Source organism: Thermobia domestica, chromosome 1, assembly GCF_964235325.1.
Source record: "Thermobia domestica chromosome 1, izTheDome1.hap1.1, whole genome shotgun sequence".
Taxonomy (NCBI): Eukaryota; Metazoa; Arthropoda; class Insecta; order Zygentoma; family Lepismatidae; genus Thermobia; species Thermobia domestica.
The window spans coordinates 100,863,929-100,884,659 of record NC_137454.1 but is presented as its reverse complement, the minus strand read 5'-3'; the positions used below and the strand labels follow the sequence as shown (position 1 = coordinate 100,884,659).

The 20,731-nt window shown below is 34.4% G+C and overlaps 1 protein-coding gene across 1 annotated transcript in view; it reads left to right on the top strand.

The window, feature by feature from the left end:
• LOC145687695 (hemocyte protein-glutamine gamma-glutamyltransferase-like) overlaps positions 1-20,333 on the top strand; it is an 88,176-nt gene extending 67,843 nt beyond the window's left edge. Inside the window, 6 exon segments of the mRNA XM_081761155.1 lie at positions 859-956; positions 1,763-1,929; positions 3,396-3,519; positions 13,737-13,897; positions 16,169-16,305; positions 18,623-20,333. Coding sequence (XP_081617281.1) covers positions 859-956; positions 1,763-1,929; positions 3,396-3,519; positions 13,737-13,897; positions 16,169-16,305; positions 18,623-18,764 — 829 coding nt within the window. The 3' untranslated portion in view covers positions 18,765-20,333.
• Positions 20,334-20,731: the final 398 nt, after the last annotated feature.

The following is a 20,731-nucleotide window of genomic DNA, read 5'->3' as shown; positions in this document are numbered from 1 at the left end:
TAAGAGGTAATGGGAGATCCCCCGAGAAAATCCACGCTCGGTGTTTGTCCACCACAAAGTAAAACTGTGTTTGAGATCCAAGACTTGTGTAAACTAGTGTTGCGCACGAGACTTTAGAACGGTACTTCTAGCTTGTATAAAATGCAAAATGTACTTTGATTCGTTTTCGAGACAAGATGAGAAATGTTTGAGTCTTTCGGCCAACACTATATTTAGTTCCCGCTTTTAGATACTGCCTTGGTGAAAAATGTGTTTCAATTAGCCTATGCATTTCATTTAGTCACTCATTGGTTTAAGTATTTCATTTACTATCTTCTCTACCTGGTTCCTGATAGAAGTCTAAAAGCAGGTGAAAAGGAAGCAAATACTATACGCATATGTTTTATAGAATATCACTTAAGAGTCTTCACTACTGCGAAATTAAACTACCGCTAATTTTAGAGGTTTTCTGTAATATCTTCAAAACAAATAAAAGTATTCGAAAAGCAGAAACGTAGTGAATTAGACAATACTATTTAGCATATGATACCTTTACCACAATTCACCTGTCTGCATTTGGTTTGCCGCTATTTACAGAACCGCAAAAAAATGCTGAATTTATCTACAGTTGCAAATCGAAAGCAGATAGATGAGTTGTGAAAACGGTATCACATGCAAAATCGTACTGTCTAGTTCACTACGTTTCTGCTTTTCGAATATTCTTATTTGTTTTGAAGATATTACAGAAAAACTCTAAAATTTGCGCTAGTTTAATTTCGCTGTAGTGAAAACCCTTAAGAATTGGACGATGAAATAGATATAGCTGTATTATGTTATCTGTATATTATTTTTGTAACAATTTCTGTTGTTTCTTTCCAGTGTTGGACGTAAGATTGTATCTAAAAGGGTAGACAGAGATGATGACCAAGGTGATACAGATATGGAAGATATTACTGAACAATACAAGAATAAAGAAGGTAAATAGTGTAACAGGAGAAGTCAAAACTCACTTGTCTTTTACTGCTTATTCAAATTACATTATAAAATAATCATGATTCTAACCTCTTCGTAAATTTTATTGGACCAGTCTTTTAGGATCATGTAACCCTTTTCTGATATGCTTTCCATGTTTATATATCATAATTTAACCGAAGCTTTTATTTACTAATGTCTGGTCTGATTTTTTTTATGCCTCCGTAATATGTGAAGTGATTCATGAGTAGCCATTTGTTTTTGTTTCGAAAACTGAAAAGATACACGAAAAATCTAAGATACATAGGATGTTCATTTTTGAAAGTATGTAGCGCATACTTCCAAATGTTGCTGCTAGATTAAGTATGTGTACAGTAGAACGGTGGGTATGGAGTCATTCCCACCGTTCTACTACACAATGAGCATGCACCGAAGTTTAGTCGTTGAGTGACTATGATCTGGAATGGACATGTCGAATCGCAAGCAACATACGTATTTTAAGATAGTAATGACAGGAAAGCCATGCAAAGTTATTAATCTGCTGGCAACATACCTATCCATGAATCTATCTGCGAACAACTATAACTGAAGTCACACAACGTATTCTATTGTTACATAACTTTTAACTCTCTTAAACACAGCAATAAATATATTTTGCTTTAAATTTTAATTCTATTTAATGTAAATATATGATAAGCTATGCTTGCTATCAAGCCTGAAACGGTGTTACATTCAAATACACTGCATTATTAATGTGTGGCTAATTGAATCCTTAAGTCAGTGTGTATATATTATTATTTCTTTTAATCAGGTTCATATGCAGAGCGATTGGCAGTTTTCAATGCAGTCCGTGGCATTGAGAAGGCTCAAAAGTATTATGAATTTCCCAAGAAGGAATCTGAAGATGTGGTCTTTGACTTGGTAGAAATTGACGACATACCTTATGGACAAAGCTTCAACGTCACTGTGCACATTCATGTAAGTAACACGCAGCTGGCTATAAATTTATACCTCTCTGATGGGGTTGCGCGTGAGAGTCAGATTTTTTTTTTTTTTTTGACGAGATTCAAGACAAGACAGAGGTCTTCCAATAAAGAGATGTGTTTTCAAGACGACACATCGCTTTTGCAACGCAGTTTCGAGACGAGACACCTCAACTCTCGTCTTGTACGCACTCCTACTTTATGCTTTCGTTATAAGCGATAAATTTAGTTTGAAGACATTAACAAAATATTTTCAAACTATAATCAAAGATATTTTTATCTAAATTCTTTCGTAAACGAAGATATTTTTATCTAAATTCTTTTGTAAACAAAGATATGTTTATCGAAATTCTTTTGTAAACAAAGATATGTTTATCGAAATTCTTTTGTAAACGAAAATATTTTTTATCGAATTTCTTTTTAAACGAAGATATTTTTATCGAAATTCGTTTGTAAACGAAGATACTTTTTATTTAAATTCTTTTGTAAACGAAGATATTTTATCTAAATTCTTTTGTAAACTACGATAGGCCTATTTAAAATTCATCCGCATCGTATAGCAAATTCGTGCATATCTTTTACGAAAATCTGCAATTCCTGTCATCATCGTGATTAATAAATGATGGTCTTACTACCATTGCTATTTGAATAAAGTATTCAGTGTAGAAATATATAGGAGGAATTCGAGGGTTTAATTTCTGTTGATTGTTCATTCGAAGACAAATATCACACAGATTTAAGAAAACTAATTTATCGAAGCGAGGGTCCAAGTGATACTGTATTCACCAATAAAACTGAACTGAATAGAAAAAAAGGTGGTAAGACGAAACTGTGTTCTGTTACGGGAATATTCACTAGTGATGATGTCAGGTTTAATTTCTTGGGGGAGGCTAGCGGAGGGACAGAGAAAATTTTAGAATGGCAGCTATTTTTTGGATACCGAAAAGTATAGTATATTGCTTGACCTATATTACAACACAACATATCTGGGGGGCAGTCGGAAGGGGGAAGCAGGCATCGTCATCAGGGGAGAACGCTCGTCCCTCTTGCCCCCTTTGGCTTTGTCATTGGCATGCTCTTAGGAATTCTTCAGTGTGTTGTAATAATGTTTGTACATAGAAGTGCCTAGACGTGGGTTTATTAAAACGAATAGACAATTGGGCTATCATAGATAAAAATTTATTCGTTTTTATAATGTAAGTGAATAATGATTGAAAATAAATATATCGTTATAAATTCGTCTCAAGTAATATACATTTATACCAGCTATTCAATCATATGCTCAGATACATTTATTTCGTTTTCACGTTATTTCGAAAACAGTTCTTAGTCTACGTTATTTGTTCCTTTCTGGTTTATGAAATACATCTTCTGCTATCAAATACATGTTTATTCCAAGGCGAGCATAGTATGAAAATACTGAAGCAGCTTAATAATAAGAAACTTAATTTTTCATTGCAGAACAAATCAAACCAACCTCGTACAATTACAGCTATTTTGTCAGCAAGCTCTGTTTATTACACTGGAAGTACTGCTCATAGGCTGAAAAGAGCCCAGGGTCAGTTTGTTGTGCAGCCAAATCAACGTAAGTATATAGTTCATTTATAATATTTACCAATTAACGCACTCATTCTCCTGGTCAATAACGCACTCATTCTCCTGCTAAAATAATGGAAAAGGATTGAACTTTGAAACAATGTATATAATCCTTTTGGGTTGGTTTTTCGCCAGTAGCATCATTACAGGTTTTGCCGGAAGAGGGGAGGATTGAGATTATATATTGACATAAGAGTTTCACTCTTTTATTAGTATTTTAGTATACAATTTATTATAAAGCATTTATTTGCTTCTCAAAGCCAGGTGTGGGCAATTGATCCCATGCACCCCCCAAATTATGTCCATGTTCTTCGCTGACATGAGTTTGAAATCACTGGCGTTCCTGAGCATTCCCGACGTCTCCTTAATTATTTTTATCAAATACATATTAAATTTTAAGTTATTAAGGAAAATGTTTTAAGGTATTGTTAGAAAATTAAAACAAAGAACACTTTGAATATAACATTATGTTGATAAGTCATGTCCTCTACTGTCTGTTAGTTAACGCCATCCGGAAGTCAATCGAACTTCATAAATGTTACACTGAATTGTATGCTATATCCAATCGCGGATGCCGACACTTTTTACAGCACGGAGCACAAAAACTTACATGTATTTGAAGGTTGATTAAACTGTCAGTGTGTTCTGCACAATGAAAAAGGTAAAAGATTTTATTAAGCTGTAGAATTTTATACCCGAAAAAGAAATATTTACTAAAAAAATATTTTAGTCAGATTACATCTAGATACTGGCAAATATGCTATCACCATCTCGTTGTTAAATAACATGTCACCATAACATTAATCTATTATATAATTCTGAAATAAAGTAATTGATCGTTATGGCAAATTATCATTATTTTCATATCAATCATTGTTATTAACCATTGCAGCCCCAATATCGGGTGATCTCTGGACCTCATTTAAGATAAAACCTATATTCTATATTTTAGTGTGCATTATCCTTTATTTTAAACAATTCACTATGTTTTGTTATAAATTAATATTGTTAAAATTTTAGTCTTGTAATGACACATAGTTGGGTGCCATCGTTCGCGGATTCATTCTTTTCCGAGCCTCTTAAGTTTGCTCGAGAACCAAGCGAGATATGTTGTTCAGATACTGAAGCAATTAGCACAAATGCACGAAGCTTGCACATTTAACAGTTAGTCCTGGATCCACAGTACATGCCCGTAAAAATTTGTGGGTGCACGGAGTTTTATTGTTGCATAGTGTTCTTCGACCTATCGTTGTCTACTTTTTCTTGGGTAGACATCTCAATTATGGTCGCTTATCTCCACAGACGCCATTTTCCAATATGGCCGCCAAATAAGCAACCAACATGCATAACTAAGGAACTAAGTCACCTAGGAAAGTGATTTTGGTGTCGAATCATAGGTTTTCGAGGTCAAGGAAGTGAAATATTACCATAAAATTGCTATATATTGAAGAATTTTGTATATTACGGACAAAACATACACTATGTATATACAGGGTGGACCATTTTAATTCATCCATGAGAATATCTCGAAAACCACAAATCGAATCAAAAGAAGCTTTCAATTATATTTGTTTACCACAAAGAGAGACACATTTTGGCGTACTCTTCAATACCAACATATTAACAGTGTTGCCAATCCGTCACAAAGTTTATTATTTTAAAAGTCACTACGTCAGGTTATTACAAATTTCAAATCTACATTTAAAAAGAAAACAAACAATAAAACACTTATTGTTCAGTGTTGTAAACTAACGACGCTACAATATCACAAACATTAAAAACAACCAAACATTGAAGGCTTCTAAAATAATAATTACGCAAATGAGACGTACGGGACAAGACATATCGAATGCACCTTAGTGTTTAATACTATCATCATGATTTGACTATTTCGAATAGATTTGAACAAAATTCTAAGAAAATAAAAATTTGTCTTTTTAAATTGGCTTTATTTCCGTATCGAAGTTAATATACAAAATGGCTTTACGTTTACAATATATATAAAAGCAGTAAATCAAATATTGTGCTATTAGTAACATTATGAATTAATATTTGTTAATGGTCCAAAATATCATTAATATAAACAAATTGAGCTATTAGAAAAGGTGCTGATGTGGCTAAACAACTGAGTATTCTTAGAATATTTCCCACATATAAACAACATTATTCACAACATTTTAGCAACCACAATATTTACAGTCTCTAATGTTATTTTGTCATGTTTAATATATGCTACTTTTTGTGTCAAAATATAAAATATCAATATCAACACAAAACCAAGTGGTTTCATAAAGAGCACTGCGTTAGCCTTTCACAATTTAAGTCTTTCCCGCTCATATCTTATACCTCACATTTGAGCAATCTTATTATTTAAACCACTAAAAGAAGTTTATTTTTGCAAATAAAGATTAAAGATTACCTAATATGCGTCCAAATTTATGTCTGAAACAAAATGGATGTGACTTACAGCTAAGAATTTTCACAGCGCTTGTAACAAAGACAGTACATTGTACACACCAGTTGAAATTTCTTACATATATATTGTTTACAATTGTTTGTTTTGCAAGAACACACTCGCAATACAGCATCTGGTAAAGATCGGGAACACTTTTTCGGTCTCAGGAAACCGTCTACTTCCTCCCATCGCAATTTCACAGGTCTTTCAGTAATATGTTCCTTTTCTAATGACAACATAGATTCTCTGATGACCAAGTACGCGCGTTTAATGGGACCTCGAATAGTAGATGAAGTGAATTGCAGCTCTGATGAGTTTAGGGCTCAGTCGATGAAGTTCATAGCTTAAACCTATAACGACTCTATAGAAAAAGCGTCGTCAACCTGGTTCGTCTTGTAAAATATAAGTTACGAAGCGATAATTACCTTTCTTTATGCAAAAATCAACTCAGATATTCAAAGATTATTAGTCTCACCTTTATTGCTTGATATGTCTTAAATATTCTTTTTAAGACCGTAAAATACATAAATTCACTTGACTAGGTCAACACATAACATGTACATAGCCACAACTATCCCATAATAATCTCTTACATACATTAAAAACATTCTTCTTTTCTGTTAATTTAAAATGAACATTCTACTAAGTATATTACATATTTATGAACACTTTTTGCCCAAGGTACAGGTTAATATTATACAAACTAAAGTATTTCGTTATAGAAAATGTCGCCCGAAAAAGGGACTGAATATAAAAGTCATGAGTGGGCTTGGCTTTTATATTCAAGAACCACTGGTCTGATTAGATTAATGTACGTACATTACATATGTTCTTTATATTTTGATCACACCTCGTATATATCTTCATTACTTTTTTTGGTTAACCCTCATATATATAAAATATTAGTTATTATCATTCACATAAATACATTTACAATAAATCTTTGATTTCATTAATATTTCTCTTTTATTACCTTATTATTTATTCTTTATCATTAAAAACATCGTCGCTTAGAAATATAATTAACGAGGGTGAAACACAAATTATCAAGATTACTAGTTTCGATCATTATTACAAACGATGATGTGACAAATAATATTTGTTCTTTTCGGGCGCATGGTATAACAAATAAGTTAGATGTTGCAATTGTAATGTATACATAGTAGCACTAAGATGTCCAAAATAAAGAAGAATTTCACTCAAGGTAGTCATTGAATAATTGATTTTATAGAATGGATCTTATTCTTAACATAATCTTTGATAATTAAACACAAATCAATCTGATATAAAATAATTTTTGCCTTTAACTAATTATAAATTGAATTATGATTCTTCACATTAATAAGAAAGAATAAAAATTAAACATAACCTACGTTTGAATAATCAAATGGAAGTAAATAAATTTATTTTACAGAAACAAAAGACACTTTTTTGTTATTAAATAAACACATTTTTCATTACTATTGTTATTTTTCATTCTTATTTATTTGATCAAGAATGTTGGGTGCTACTAACTCTTTAACTAGATGCATTTCAAATATTTATAACCATCGTTTTCATTATTAGTATTAACACAAACTTTAAAACGAAAATTCACAAGAATCTATAACCAACATGAGTTTAACCTAATTTCGTTAACGGTAATCATGTTACATTCGCACTGGCATATGAATCTAATAAAGTGCATTGTACCGCACAATCGTGGTTGGGTTCTACATTAGGTTGTACATGTCTTTCATCGTGATTTGAATTTGGATACGAAGTACCATCTCGTGAACAATGATTATGTCTATACATAGGATTGGTAGCATCTCTAGGATTTCGACATGTATTTCTATTATTTTTGTGTCTACTTCGGTTGATTAGGTTAGGCGGATTCCCTACATAACCTTGTCTATTTTGTTCATTTTGATTGCTAGAGTATATTCGTCTTAGGTTCGGTTCATTATTATTCACACTTCGGATATTCAAATTCCGAACAGGGACCAAATGATCTGAATTATTCTTATTTTTACCCATTCCTGATTGTGTTAGATTCATAGCATGGTATTGAGTTTCGTAGCATTGTACAAGCATTAATAAATGACTGAAACTCATACACTGTGTGGAAAATAAGATCTGCTGTAATTTAAATGGAAGCAAATTGCGAATCGATGCAATTATTCTTGATTCCGATTGCAAGGGATTAACAACCTTTAATTCATTATAGACATTTACAACAAACTCTACAATAGATTTGTGCAATCGAGGATTGAAATGTTGATTTCTAAGAGTGGCATCTCTGTTTGCCAGCAAAAAGTCATTTTCGTAATTCGCGATCAATGCCGCTTTAAATTCCTCGTATGTACTAATGTGATCACGTATTGCCTTAAACCATAAGGAACAAGGTGGGAGTAATACATGGGGTATTAATTTCATGTATTGTGATCGGTCGATAGACATTATACTGCATTCGTCTTGGAACTTCTCTAAGAAAGAACTAGCATTTTCATTGCACTTACCACTAAATTTACTCATGGCTTTGATTTCGCTCATCTTGACACTTAACTTTACCTTTCTTTTCTCACTCCTTGTTCTTGTGGTGTGATTGTTCCGGTCCGTAGCGTGCTGTGTCATGATACCATTTATATTTCGTTCATCAGTGATCTTCGGACAATTTTCCTCTAATATAATATCCTCCTCAGATTCCGGCGAAGGCGTATTTATATCCGGTGATTGGGGAAACTCGAAGCGATCACTGCCCAGATTATTGCGATAAATGTTATCTCTAGCCTGTAACGTTTCAATTTCTTCCTGCATAGTAGCCAACTGGATCTTTTGATGTTTAACGGAAGATTCTATTAACGTTAAATCCTTTTTTACAGCGCAGATTTCATGATTTTGATGATCGTGCTTTTCTTGACACTCATCGGCTAACCTTTTTAACTTCTCTTCAAACTGCGAGGATATGTCGTTCATCACATGGACGATTGTTTGTTTCGTATCGTCTGATTTCAGTTCTATCCGTTCTATTCGTTTACTTAATTCTTCATACTGCTTGCTAGCTTCGTTGAATTTCAATTCTATCTTCTGTTCCATGGTCTGGTTAGCTTCATAGAACTTCTGTTCCATGGTCTGGTTAGCTTCATAGAACTTCCGTTCCATGTTTGTGTTAGATTCATTGAGCTTCTGTTCCATGGTTTGTTTTATCTCAGTCGTCATTTGCATAATTTGTCGCTGCACAGCTAACAAAAGTCGATCCTCAGATGACAAACTTGGTGTTGCACTAATTTCACCTGGATTACTGGTATTAGATTCCTGTTGCACTATTTCACTATCCATTTTTCTTTTGATGACCTTACCGCTTCGTAATACGGTTAAGTTCGTATTCATAAATGGTAATATCCAAGTAAATTCAGCCCTACTTTCCTTCTTCGGGAACTGAATTTTCAAAAGTCCCGGGTTTCGGCACCAAATTTTTTATAACGACTCTATAGAAAAAGCGTCGTCAACCTGGTTCGTCTTGTAAAATATAAGTTACGAAGCGATAATTACCTTTCTTTATGCAAAAATCAACTCAGATATTCAAAGATTATTAGTCTCACCTTTATTGCTTGATATGTCTTAAATATTCTTTTTAAGACCGTAAAATACATAAATTCACTTGACTAGGTCAACACATAACATGTACATAGCCACAACTATCCCATAATAATCTCTTACATACATTAAAAACATTCTTCTTTTCTGTTAATTTAAAATGAACATTCTACTAAGTATATTACATATTTATGAACACTTTTTGCCCAAGGTACAGGTTAATATTATACAAACTAAAGTATTTCGTTATAAACCATAAAAAAGTTTCTACTTTAGTCGATTTAGCCCACACTTTCGTAAAATATGTTTCTGCATTCCTCATGTCTTCAGCTGAAAGACTGCTTGTTTCAGCAAAACGAAGAAGATAATTTGTTGGTTGTGCATTCAGTGCCGCATTCTTTGTACCCACTTTACTTACAATGCCTTGCCAGTGAGAATGTGAGCCTTGAGGACGACGCTACTCATTTTGTCTCTAAGTGTGTCATATAAATGGTGAATAGGGATGAAACGATTCTTTTCTCCCACCCCAAACGTTACCTACAATTGCTTCAGCCCTTTACTACTCAAGGTTACAAAATATCTTAGTAACAAAATAGCCGCATCACTATCATTGGACAACTCGCTGCGCGCCACGTTCAAGTGTCCAGTATGTGTGAGGTACAATTCTTTGGTCGGCTTCTTCAATCTTTGATGTGAACATTTGAATATTAGTTACGTTTCCTTTTACGCGTACGGTAGCAGGAAGGACACTGTCGTTTATTACCATTACGCTTGTAACAAGAATGAAGTCTGTTGAAGGTTTTTCAAGTATAATTTTTTTGCTAATGCTTGCAGCATTATTTTATTTTGAACGGCATTCCAGAATTTCAGTTTGGATTGGTATATGAGTCTAAGACTGAAGGCAAACGAGATGAATAGATCCGATAGTGCCTGATTGACGTACTCTCCTACTTTCTTTGAGTGAATTGTCACAATAACTCTCAAAATTAAAGTGTATTTCTTTGGCTGGGCATACTTTAGTGGTTCGTTCAATAACAGCGTTTATTGCTTCTCCAAAGTTATTAAATATTGACATTTTCAACATTCTTATCTGCGACATGAAATCAACAACTACAGTAGTCCGTGTTTGAAATTTTGGATGAAATGACGTACTCTTGTCGATTTTTTTCTCCAAATGCAATACTTGCTCATATTATGTTGGTCTCGAAGGTGCATCACCTTCAAACCACTAACTTGTATTTACGAGATCATGAGAGATTATTTCTTGCATTGTCAAACCTCTTTCATTTGCAATGTGATTTTCTTCTCAATCTGTGCAAAATCCCTTGATTTGATTATGGCAGGTGTCACAGTTACGTTGTTTGTGGTAAGAGTTTCGATGGTGGGGACATAGACTTTTTCAATTCTGTCCGTCAGTTTCCTTTCTTTGGTAAAGAAGCGCTCTTTCCTAAATTTCTCGTTGTTACTCCTTGTATCTCTTAATACACCTAAAATTTTCGCCCTCACATCCTCAGAAACAATTTGCTTTGTCGCAATGTTGTGTAAAATAAAAGAACCATCAAATTTGAATGGATTACCTTCTGCTATTATGAACTGAAGCAAATGATTGGCTTTGCTTCCCTGTTAAGTCATGATGAACTGTTTCTGTGTGACTCACTACCTGTGCATTTATAAGATTGTTCCAAACATTGGCAATGGCGAGAACTTCATGATAGGTCAGTTGCCATTCAGTAACGTACTAAGTTTTACGCGTTTGTCCAATTATTCCTCTCGTACTTTTTAGAGCTCGTTGAATTGTTTCATATATGGGCCCACAGCGTGTAATGGTGCCGGCTTTACAGAAACTACAAACTGACCATTCAAGAACTTTTCATGCAAGTAAGGACAATCTATTCCAAGGCGCTTCATTAATTCCAAGTATCATGATTCATAATGTAAATAATTCAGGTAATTGAATTGCTGAAATATAGGGATTAATGAATCAACGGTCTCAACATGTAAATCCCAGTCTCTTCGCGATCAGACGTTACAAAGATTTTTATGAGTCCTTCAATGTTAAGGAAATTGTTGACGGAACTGCAAAGTTCTGATTTCTCGTTAGATTCATTCACAAATGTTAAATAGCAGTCTCTTAGTTGTTGACTTGAAACTAACAGTTGAGTATGGAAGAATTTACATTTTTCTTCTCTATTTTGCAAGGTCAGTTGAAACTGATTTACTTCTTTAAGCAAATTGTTCTATGCTTCCTTTTCGTTACTACTCCAGAGAGCATCCAAATCATTTTCTCGAGACAATTAACGTTCCTTGAAACGCCCGAACATAATATTTTCCATTTAGTACACTCTTAACTGAATTCGCTCTGAAGATCTACGTTTCAACCAGAGCATCATCGAAACGGCTACCAAGGACGTATTTCCCACCATACCGTAGAGGCACTTTTGTGGAATGAAACATTCTAAGCATTGGCAATATGTCATAAAATTCCTTTGGGTTACTTAGAACTGTGTACACAACTGTACAGAATACTCCTTCGTCGCAGAAGACTGGAAAGTTGGGTTGTCTCAATATTTGTCTCACAGATTCAAAGATTTTAAGGGCAGTATACACGGTAGTGTAATCGGTAACTGGGGGAGGAATAACTGCCAGGAACCCAACTTGTTTAATTGGTACAACTTTGGATGAAATTAAAGAGTGTATATTTCTCCACGAGTTGGTGATACGAGCTGAGCGTCGCCTGAAAACGCACGACATCTAGTAAGAGAAATAACAAACTCAGTTTTTAGAGCACATGTGGATGCCTCATCAGATGAATGAATGCCAATATCCTCAGCTACTTTAGAGTTGTTCGGAAGAGCAGGGTTGGTTGTACTCTTCCTTCGATTTAGTTTTTTTTTTTTTTCGACATGGTAGCTCACACAAAAGTTTACAAGTTTTGTTCATCAGTGCAGTTTGTGAAATATTTTTTTTTCTGTGGATCTCTTCTGATGTTTTATGTTGAAAAAGAACCACGGCAGTACGATGGGTCTCAAATGTACCTGAGAGCGGTGAATATCCTCAAAGTAGAACTTGTCAAGAGCTCCTATTGTAAAGTCTCTTAAGTTGAAATGACTTGGTATCGGTGTGCCAGGTTTGGACCTGCTCCGAAATAAATTCTTGCGTACACCCCTGGCTATATTATATACAAGACTTCAATATATCGCAAATGTAAGGTAATATTTGAATTCTCTGACCCCGAAAACCTATGATTCGACACCAAGATCACTTTCCTAGATGACTTAGTTCCTTAGTTATGAATGGTGATTGCTTATTTGGAGGCCATATTGGAAAATGGCGTCTGTGGAGGTAAGCGACCATAATTGAGATGTCTACCCAAGAAAAAATAGAAAGCGATAGGTCGAAGAACACGATGCAACAATAAAACTCCGTGCACCCACAAATTTTTACGGGCATGTACTGTGGATCCCGGACTAAGTGCCATATAGACCTAAAAACTGGTTTCTAGAAAAATGAAGTGAAATATTTGAGTTTTACGTCCCACGATTATGCCTGTTAGGCTAAAGGAGACGGTGATGATGAGTAATGAATGAAAATGGTGGAATGAAGAAAGTGGGGAACCCCGAGAAAACCCACGCACACGGTGTTTGTCCACCACAAAGTTCACTTGGCGGGGGTTGGGATCGAACCCGGGACCCTAAGCACCAGAGGTGAACGCTCTACCACTGAGCTGGTTTCTAGAGTTGGATGTTTTGTACATCACATGAACTATAGAAACATACCTGAAATTCTATGTATTGTTATAATTGTTTAACAGTAGCACGTGTTACTTTTATTCTGTTAAACTACGGTCATTTGTTACAAGAAATATGCATGGGTCAAAATTACTGTATCTTGGCGCTCCGTGGGATGTAAATGATTTAACATTCAGAAGGTAATATAGTTAAGCCTTGGTGTAGGATGGTGACATCCTGCAAGAACATTTTGTGAAGAACCTATATGAAATTGCTTGTAACCAATGATTGTTTCTTTTTTGTGTAGAATCCCAGACCAAAAATATAAGTCTATGTTCCAATATCCCGTTTCTTCTGTGCCTCACGCACATGTTAACATCTTTTATTTACCTCATTATGTTTTACTGATGTAACAATAAAGTAATTTTCTTTTCTTATGTATAGATGAAACTCTCCAGATTCAAGTGAGTCCAGAAGAATACATGGACAAGTTGGTTGATTATTGTCTCATCAAGATATACGCCATTGCCAATGTCAAAGAGACTCGACAAACATGGAGTGAAGAGGACGACTTCCCATTGCAGAAACCAAAGCTTAAAGTTGAGGTAAGGAGTTAAACTGATAAGGAGGGACACTGGTATTAATTAATTAAATCGATATATCTGATGAAACAGTTTTGTTCTCTAACATTCAGTTACGCACCAACATTCCTACATCTTAAACTGAATGTATGTCTCTATGCTTGTCAGCCATACAAATCGATACCATTAGCTTGGAAACTGTAGAAAAGAGACCATAGACGTTTTTAGAATTACAATTAAATTCGTTATAAATAAAAAATGAATATAACGATGTTTGTTCGTTAACTCCTCCTAAGTCACATTACTGATTTGGAATAATTTTGATACATGTGTGTACCCCTTGCCTTACTTCCGATTTTAGGATATTTTCGGCAAGAAGAATGAACGTTAAAGGAGTCAGAGGGAAATGTAAACTTATGTTTGACGGCTAACTCCTCGTATATCGCCGCACCGATGTTCATAATTTTTATACGTGAGTGGCCTAACTTTCTAGCCCATTTTCGACAGGCGGGAAGGGGGAGAGAAGGCATGCCGGAGGTGACATGTAAAAATCCGTTGTTTTCGAAGTTGCTGAAATAAGTAGTGATACTTCCGATGCTAGTGAAGCCAGTTTATAGCCTTCGTCGGTATGGGGGTGAAAGGCGGGAGTGGAAAGGCATAACAAGTAAAAATAACTGAAAAGACCGATATTAGTGTCCAATCCGTAGTTTTCGGGGTTGCTGAGATGAATACTGACACTTCCGATGCGATTGAAATCCAACTTTATAGCCCCGTCGGTATGGGGGTAAAAGGCGGGAATGGAATGGGTAACAAGTAAAAATAATCGAAAACGACCTAAATAGTACCCAATCCACAGTTATGGGAGTCGCTGAGATGAATAGTGACACTCCACATGCCGTTGAAGTCCAATTTTACCCCCCTCCCTATCGTATCCTAATGGGAGAACAGGCTCAAATGCTGTCCATAAACTTATTTTCCTTCATGCGAAGAACGGGCACTTAAGCTAGTTATATATAAAGCTGAAGCTACAATGTTGGCTTGGCATACGTGTAGGTAAGGGTAGTAGGCTATTTAATTTTTCTCATCGCCTCTTTATTTCCGGACAATGCACAGTTCTTTAGCTACTACAGTGTATCCATAAAGTGACGCAACCGAGATTTTGATCGTGAATATTTTTGAAAGCAATAAGGATAGAGACCTGATTTTTGTCAGAAAATTTAGTGTTGTCCATGCAGATGTTTTAAGAAGAAAACCAATGACTCAATTAGTAACATTGAAGTTTAGTAATTGTTTAAATACTTGGAAGTGTAATTTTATAAAAAATGAAAATTGCTGATAATCAACCAGAGGGAAAAGAAACTTTGTAATAAAATTGGTAGTGGGGATAACCATTCCCATGAGTGTGATTTGCTCTACCACCTGCATTTACGGAACTTTGTGATATCTTAAGCGGGAAGCGGGAGATCATAATTTATGCAAAAAAAAAAAAAAGTAGTTTACCAGCTTACCAGCGTTTTTGAAACTTCCCATTTCAAGGACGAGAGCGGAGTATTTTCTATATATATTTTTTCACTACATTGAAACCAAGGTTTATCTTGCTGTTTGTGATCGCATCACGGAAAAACGGTTGAAGAGTTTGAAATGAATTTTTGTTTAACGTAGTACCTACTTCAAAGTGGGTTTTTATCATGTCACTTTGGACATATTTTAAGTAGTAGTAGTTCAAACGTTTTATGGGTTTTTACCATATCACTTTGATAAAAACGGCATATTTTAAGGAGTAGAATTTCAAGCTTTACGGGTTTCTATCATGTCACTTTGATTAAAGTGCGTATTTTAAGGGGTTGAAATTCAAACGTTAGGTTTTTTTTATCATGTCACCTTGATTAAACGGAGTATTTTAATGGGTAGAAATTCAAACTTTATGGATTTCTATCATGTCACTTTGACTAAAGGGTGTATTTTAAGGAGTAGAAATTCAAACATTATAGGTTTCTATCATGTCACTTTTATCAAAGGGTGTATTTTAAGAGGTGCAACTTCAAACTTTAAGGGGGTTTGTCATTACACTTTCATTGAAATGCGTATTGGTGAAGAAAATGGTTTCAAATATTTTTGATAAATCCCCTGGGAATTACGAGCTTTCCACTTAGTTTTTGAAAGTAATTACGCATAAAATATATAAGAAGGATATTTCTTAAATGAACAAGGATTTTGATTTATTCTTGTAACGAATTTAACCTAGAAATTACATATAGAAACTTATTACATAAATCTTTCATTTTTCTATTATAGGTTCGTGGAGTGCCAAAGATTGGAAAAGATTGCCATGCCACTTTCTCTTTCCAAAATCCATTGAAAGTCCTGTTGACTGAATGCTCTTTCAGTGTCGAAGGTCCTGGATTGCAGAGGCCTAAGATTGTTAGATACAGGTAATTAAAAGCAACAAAAATTAATTTTCCATTTTTATTTCTTGAGTAATAGCTCTTCATTGATATTAATTAGGAATAAGTGATGTGTCGATGTATCGAGGATTATTTTCAAATATCGAAATATCGATCTCGAAACACATATTATCTGTATTAACTAATTTTAGATATTTCGATACTTTTAGTAGTTATGGTTTTATATGTATCTAATAAATCGATGCTTCCATGTTTCTAGTAATTTGATATAAAAATCGAACTTCAATATTTTGTCGATATGCAAATCCAATATCGCAGAGTCTTACTTACAGTTTACCTATTAAGCGAGAGTAACTTAACTAAAATTTTCTATAATTTCCACACCATGTCATCTATAGTTAGTAGTGTTACTATTATGTGGTTTCAAGATGTATATTTTCCAAATATTGTGAGGATCATAAAATCGGAAACGAATCCTATTTCGAATTTTCTTCACATACACGTTCTTATATTTTCATACATTTTCTTACACATGAGTGAAATCACCTCATGGATATCGTAAAAGGCAGGGACGTAAGCAGAGGGTGTTCCAAACCGCTCCCACAAAATCCAGACATTTCTGTAAATGTATTCTAATTTTAGGGATGATTTTACAAATTTTAATATAACTTATCCTCATATTGAATTTGAACTCCTCAAAAAACTTTACCTCCCTTCCTAAATAGTTTATTGCGTACGTATCTGTAACAGGGATTTTAAAACTCCTTGTATAAAGAGATTTAACCTGAAATAATCTTTCAAATTAAATAAATCGTAAAGGAAGGGTAAGTTGAATACTTTTGGGTTTGTGTCATCTAATTTTATTAGTTTTTGGACTTCCAAACTACGCTATACGTAAGTATTGGAAGTTTTATAGAACACTTATGTCCGCTTGTCTATAAAGGGAGAAATAGGTTTTGATATAAAGGATCTATCCGGTTTGCCATAAGGAACAGATTGTGTCACATGATCAGGTCAAAAGTCACGTTGCGTGCTAAATCGAGTCTGGAGATTTCAAATCCAGATATGAGATATTTCAAGCACACAATCTTCGCGTGGGGCGACCTGGGTAATTCGAAGAAGATGCGTACCGTATACTTTATTATTGATTTTACTCAAACAACTTGACTTTTGACAATGTTCTGGCCATATTTACCTTACGTACTATACATCGTTTTTAACCTCTTTATTACGTTGTGCAATAAGGTTTCAATAAGCCATCACCTTATTATAGTTTTTGAGATATATATGGACGACTTCAGTTTTTCATTGATTTTGCATCCATGTTTCGTGATTTTTTTTATTATATTCCATCCTTTTTAGGACAATTTACTTTTGGAATATAGAACTTACATAGTCTCTTTTACATTTGAGCTGAATTTCAGTCATATATCCCGCAAAGTCTGTTCACATCATTGCAACCGGATGGGCCCTTTAGTGTCCTACAAAACATAGGTTTATTTTGGCTTTAAATCTTCCTATTGTAACCGAGAATGGCAGAATAGTGCCATTTCCATGCTTCAATGTTGATCACTATAGAAGAAGAATGGAAAGATATAACGAGATAATATTAGAGATATCTTACCACAACTACCACGAATAAGCTATCGTGACTACTCATGAATTATGATATAAACATTCTCCAGTGTGGTGCATCCGTCATAATTAATCTAGTGGATCGAGTACATATCTTTAGTGCACGAGGTCTCGAATTTGTTTCCTGGTGGGGGAGCATCAAACACCCTACAGTGGTTCAAATCTACTTTAAGCTGTAAGTGTCTTCCATTATAACCTTGCTGCTGACAATGGACGTAAAATCTATTATGATCCAGAGAATCCGAATTCGATCTCAGGTGGGAGAGCACGGTGACTCAGTGGTAGAGCTCTTACCTCTGGTGCGTGCGGTCCCTACTTCGATCCCTGACCAAGTAAGTTTGTGGTGGACAACATCGTGCTCTGTGGGTTTTCTCGGGGTATTCCTGTTTCCTCCCATTTGTTCATTCCACAATTCCATAATCATTCATTTGGTTTAATCAGTTTCATCTTAACCTAAAGGGCATAATTGTTTTACGTTAAACTCAAAAATTTCATTTTTCATTTTCGATCTCAGGTGGGAGTACATAACGATTGTTCCCATGTTAAACCATAATTTACATTCATATTGCGTCTTGAACAGGGGTATTAAACTTCTAAGAAACAAACCAAATTTCCTGTATTTTTAAATCGTGAATAATTTTAGTGCATACATTATTACAACGTTGTTAAATAACGAAAAATAAACTCAGTTTTCTACTTATTTTTATAGGGATGTGAAACCAGGAGAGTTGGTCTCATATACAGAGAGATTCTTCCCAAAGAAAATTGGAGAACGTAAAATTGTAGCAACTTTTAGTTCTAAACAAATCACAGAAGTTACTGGTTCAACCACCGTTCACGTCACTGAATGAACAGAAAGTCCATTTCGAAGAAAAAAAGACAAAAGGAAGAAGCAAAGGAACAAAACAGAAGATAATAAATGAAAGGATACATGTGTATTTGTACAAGTATTATATCATAGAAAAAACGCTATGAGAGAGATGGTTAAATTTCTATTTTTTGCAATTTAGACAATAACCCTTATATTATTGCTTATTATGATGTTATGAAGTTTAGGTGTGTTTATGCTCTCTAGTTTGGGTTCGTAGTCACGAGAAATACTCAGGGGACTCATGTTCCCTACGAAATGCTTTAAACTGGAACAATTAAGTACTATTCACTTTCATTTCAAAAATACGCTTTTAGTAAAATTTAGTCTTGGTCCACCTAATATTAAATCTAGATACTCCATTGCTCTACTTTGTTAGTGCGATGATTACATATAGACAGGTTAAAGTTCCAGAGGTGTAAGTTTTTCAAAAAGAAAAAAACAAAAAAGACCTAGAGAAACCAGACCTAGATTAGCCAATCTGTTAACAGAAAACGTAAGTCAAAGCTTTATTTAACTGACAGCAGATGGTAGTGAAAGTTCTAGTGATGAAGGAAACAGCTATTTTGTTCTCTAATTTACTGAAGTACCTTTTACGTTAATTTCTCGAAAACAAACAAAATGTACTTACACCACTGTAATTTTAACCCGTCCAGTAGTTTTACATGTAGTTTCAGTATTTGTAACGAAGTTGGAAAATACGTTGTATTTCGGTTTTCGCTTGAAAGTAAAATGATCATGGGTATCCATATGGCAGGTGCAGTGGTGGATCTAGAAGTTAAAAATTGGGGGGCTAGACAGACCCCAGACTATGATAGATATATCATGATATTACTATAAACTTCCAAAAATATACAAATATTACCTTAAATTATTTTTGCCATTCCAAAAATTGGAAGGGGGCCCAGCTCCCCCGGCCCCAGGCTAGATCCGCCACTGGGCAGGTGGGAGAAGAGGGACTGATCGACCTCCTTTTGGCACTCCAAAACACTTTACGTAGAAAAAAAAATAAAGAAAATACATGAATATATGAGTGAAATAGCTAGCTAGTATGATATTTTACTTTACAAGTAGTACATAAAATCTACATTAATTTGGACTGTCAATTCCAAGCCATCAAACATAACACAAAATAATCTAAAACCAATTATATTCTACATCTTTATATTTCTTTTGAATGTGATAATTCCATATTCAAGTATCAACCATATGGATACCCATGGATACAATTTATAATTTGTTCTTATGAACACTTCGGAAAAAAAAAAACATTGTCATACATGTCGGTAAGGTTATTATAAAATGATCCAGCTATTATTCTTCTCTGCTATTTCTTTAGTATTTGTACATGTGTATAGAACTAGACAATCAATAAATGTTTCACAAAGTAATAATTGAGTTACTTAATATAGCATATTGTATAGTTATTTGCTTTTATATTGTGTTGCTATTGTGTTAAATAAAATGTTATAATACTATATATTTTTTTAGACTTGATTTAGATTATGTATTTTTTGTTTTTAATAAAACATATCACATTCTTTCACACAAATTTTGTTTTACTCCATTGTAGCCGTACTTTTTGTTAGCTTGTAGTACTGAGTATTCGAACATTACCACTGTCTTGTGTAGTACACTGTTTCATGATAGTGAACAGTAGTACGCGGGGCAGTGTAAAAAATGTACGTCCTGAGGCAGACTGCACCATCCGGCTGCCCAGCAATCGCCGAATGGCCCAACACTGTTGAGTAAAGCAACATCTTAAAGTCGAAAGTGTCATTTTCTAGGGAAAATATTTTGTTGGAAAAGTTTACTTTAATCATTAATATTATAGTAGATAACTGCTTTCACCATATAGTGCTAAGCTGCATAAAAAATTTTCATGGATAAAAAAAAAGTTGCTTTAATTAACCCTTCGGCATTGGTGCCTGTTAATGTATCATGAGCACT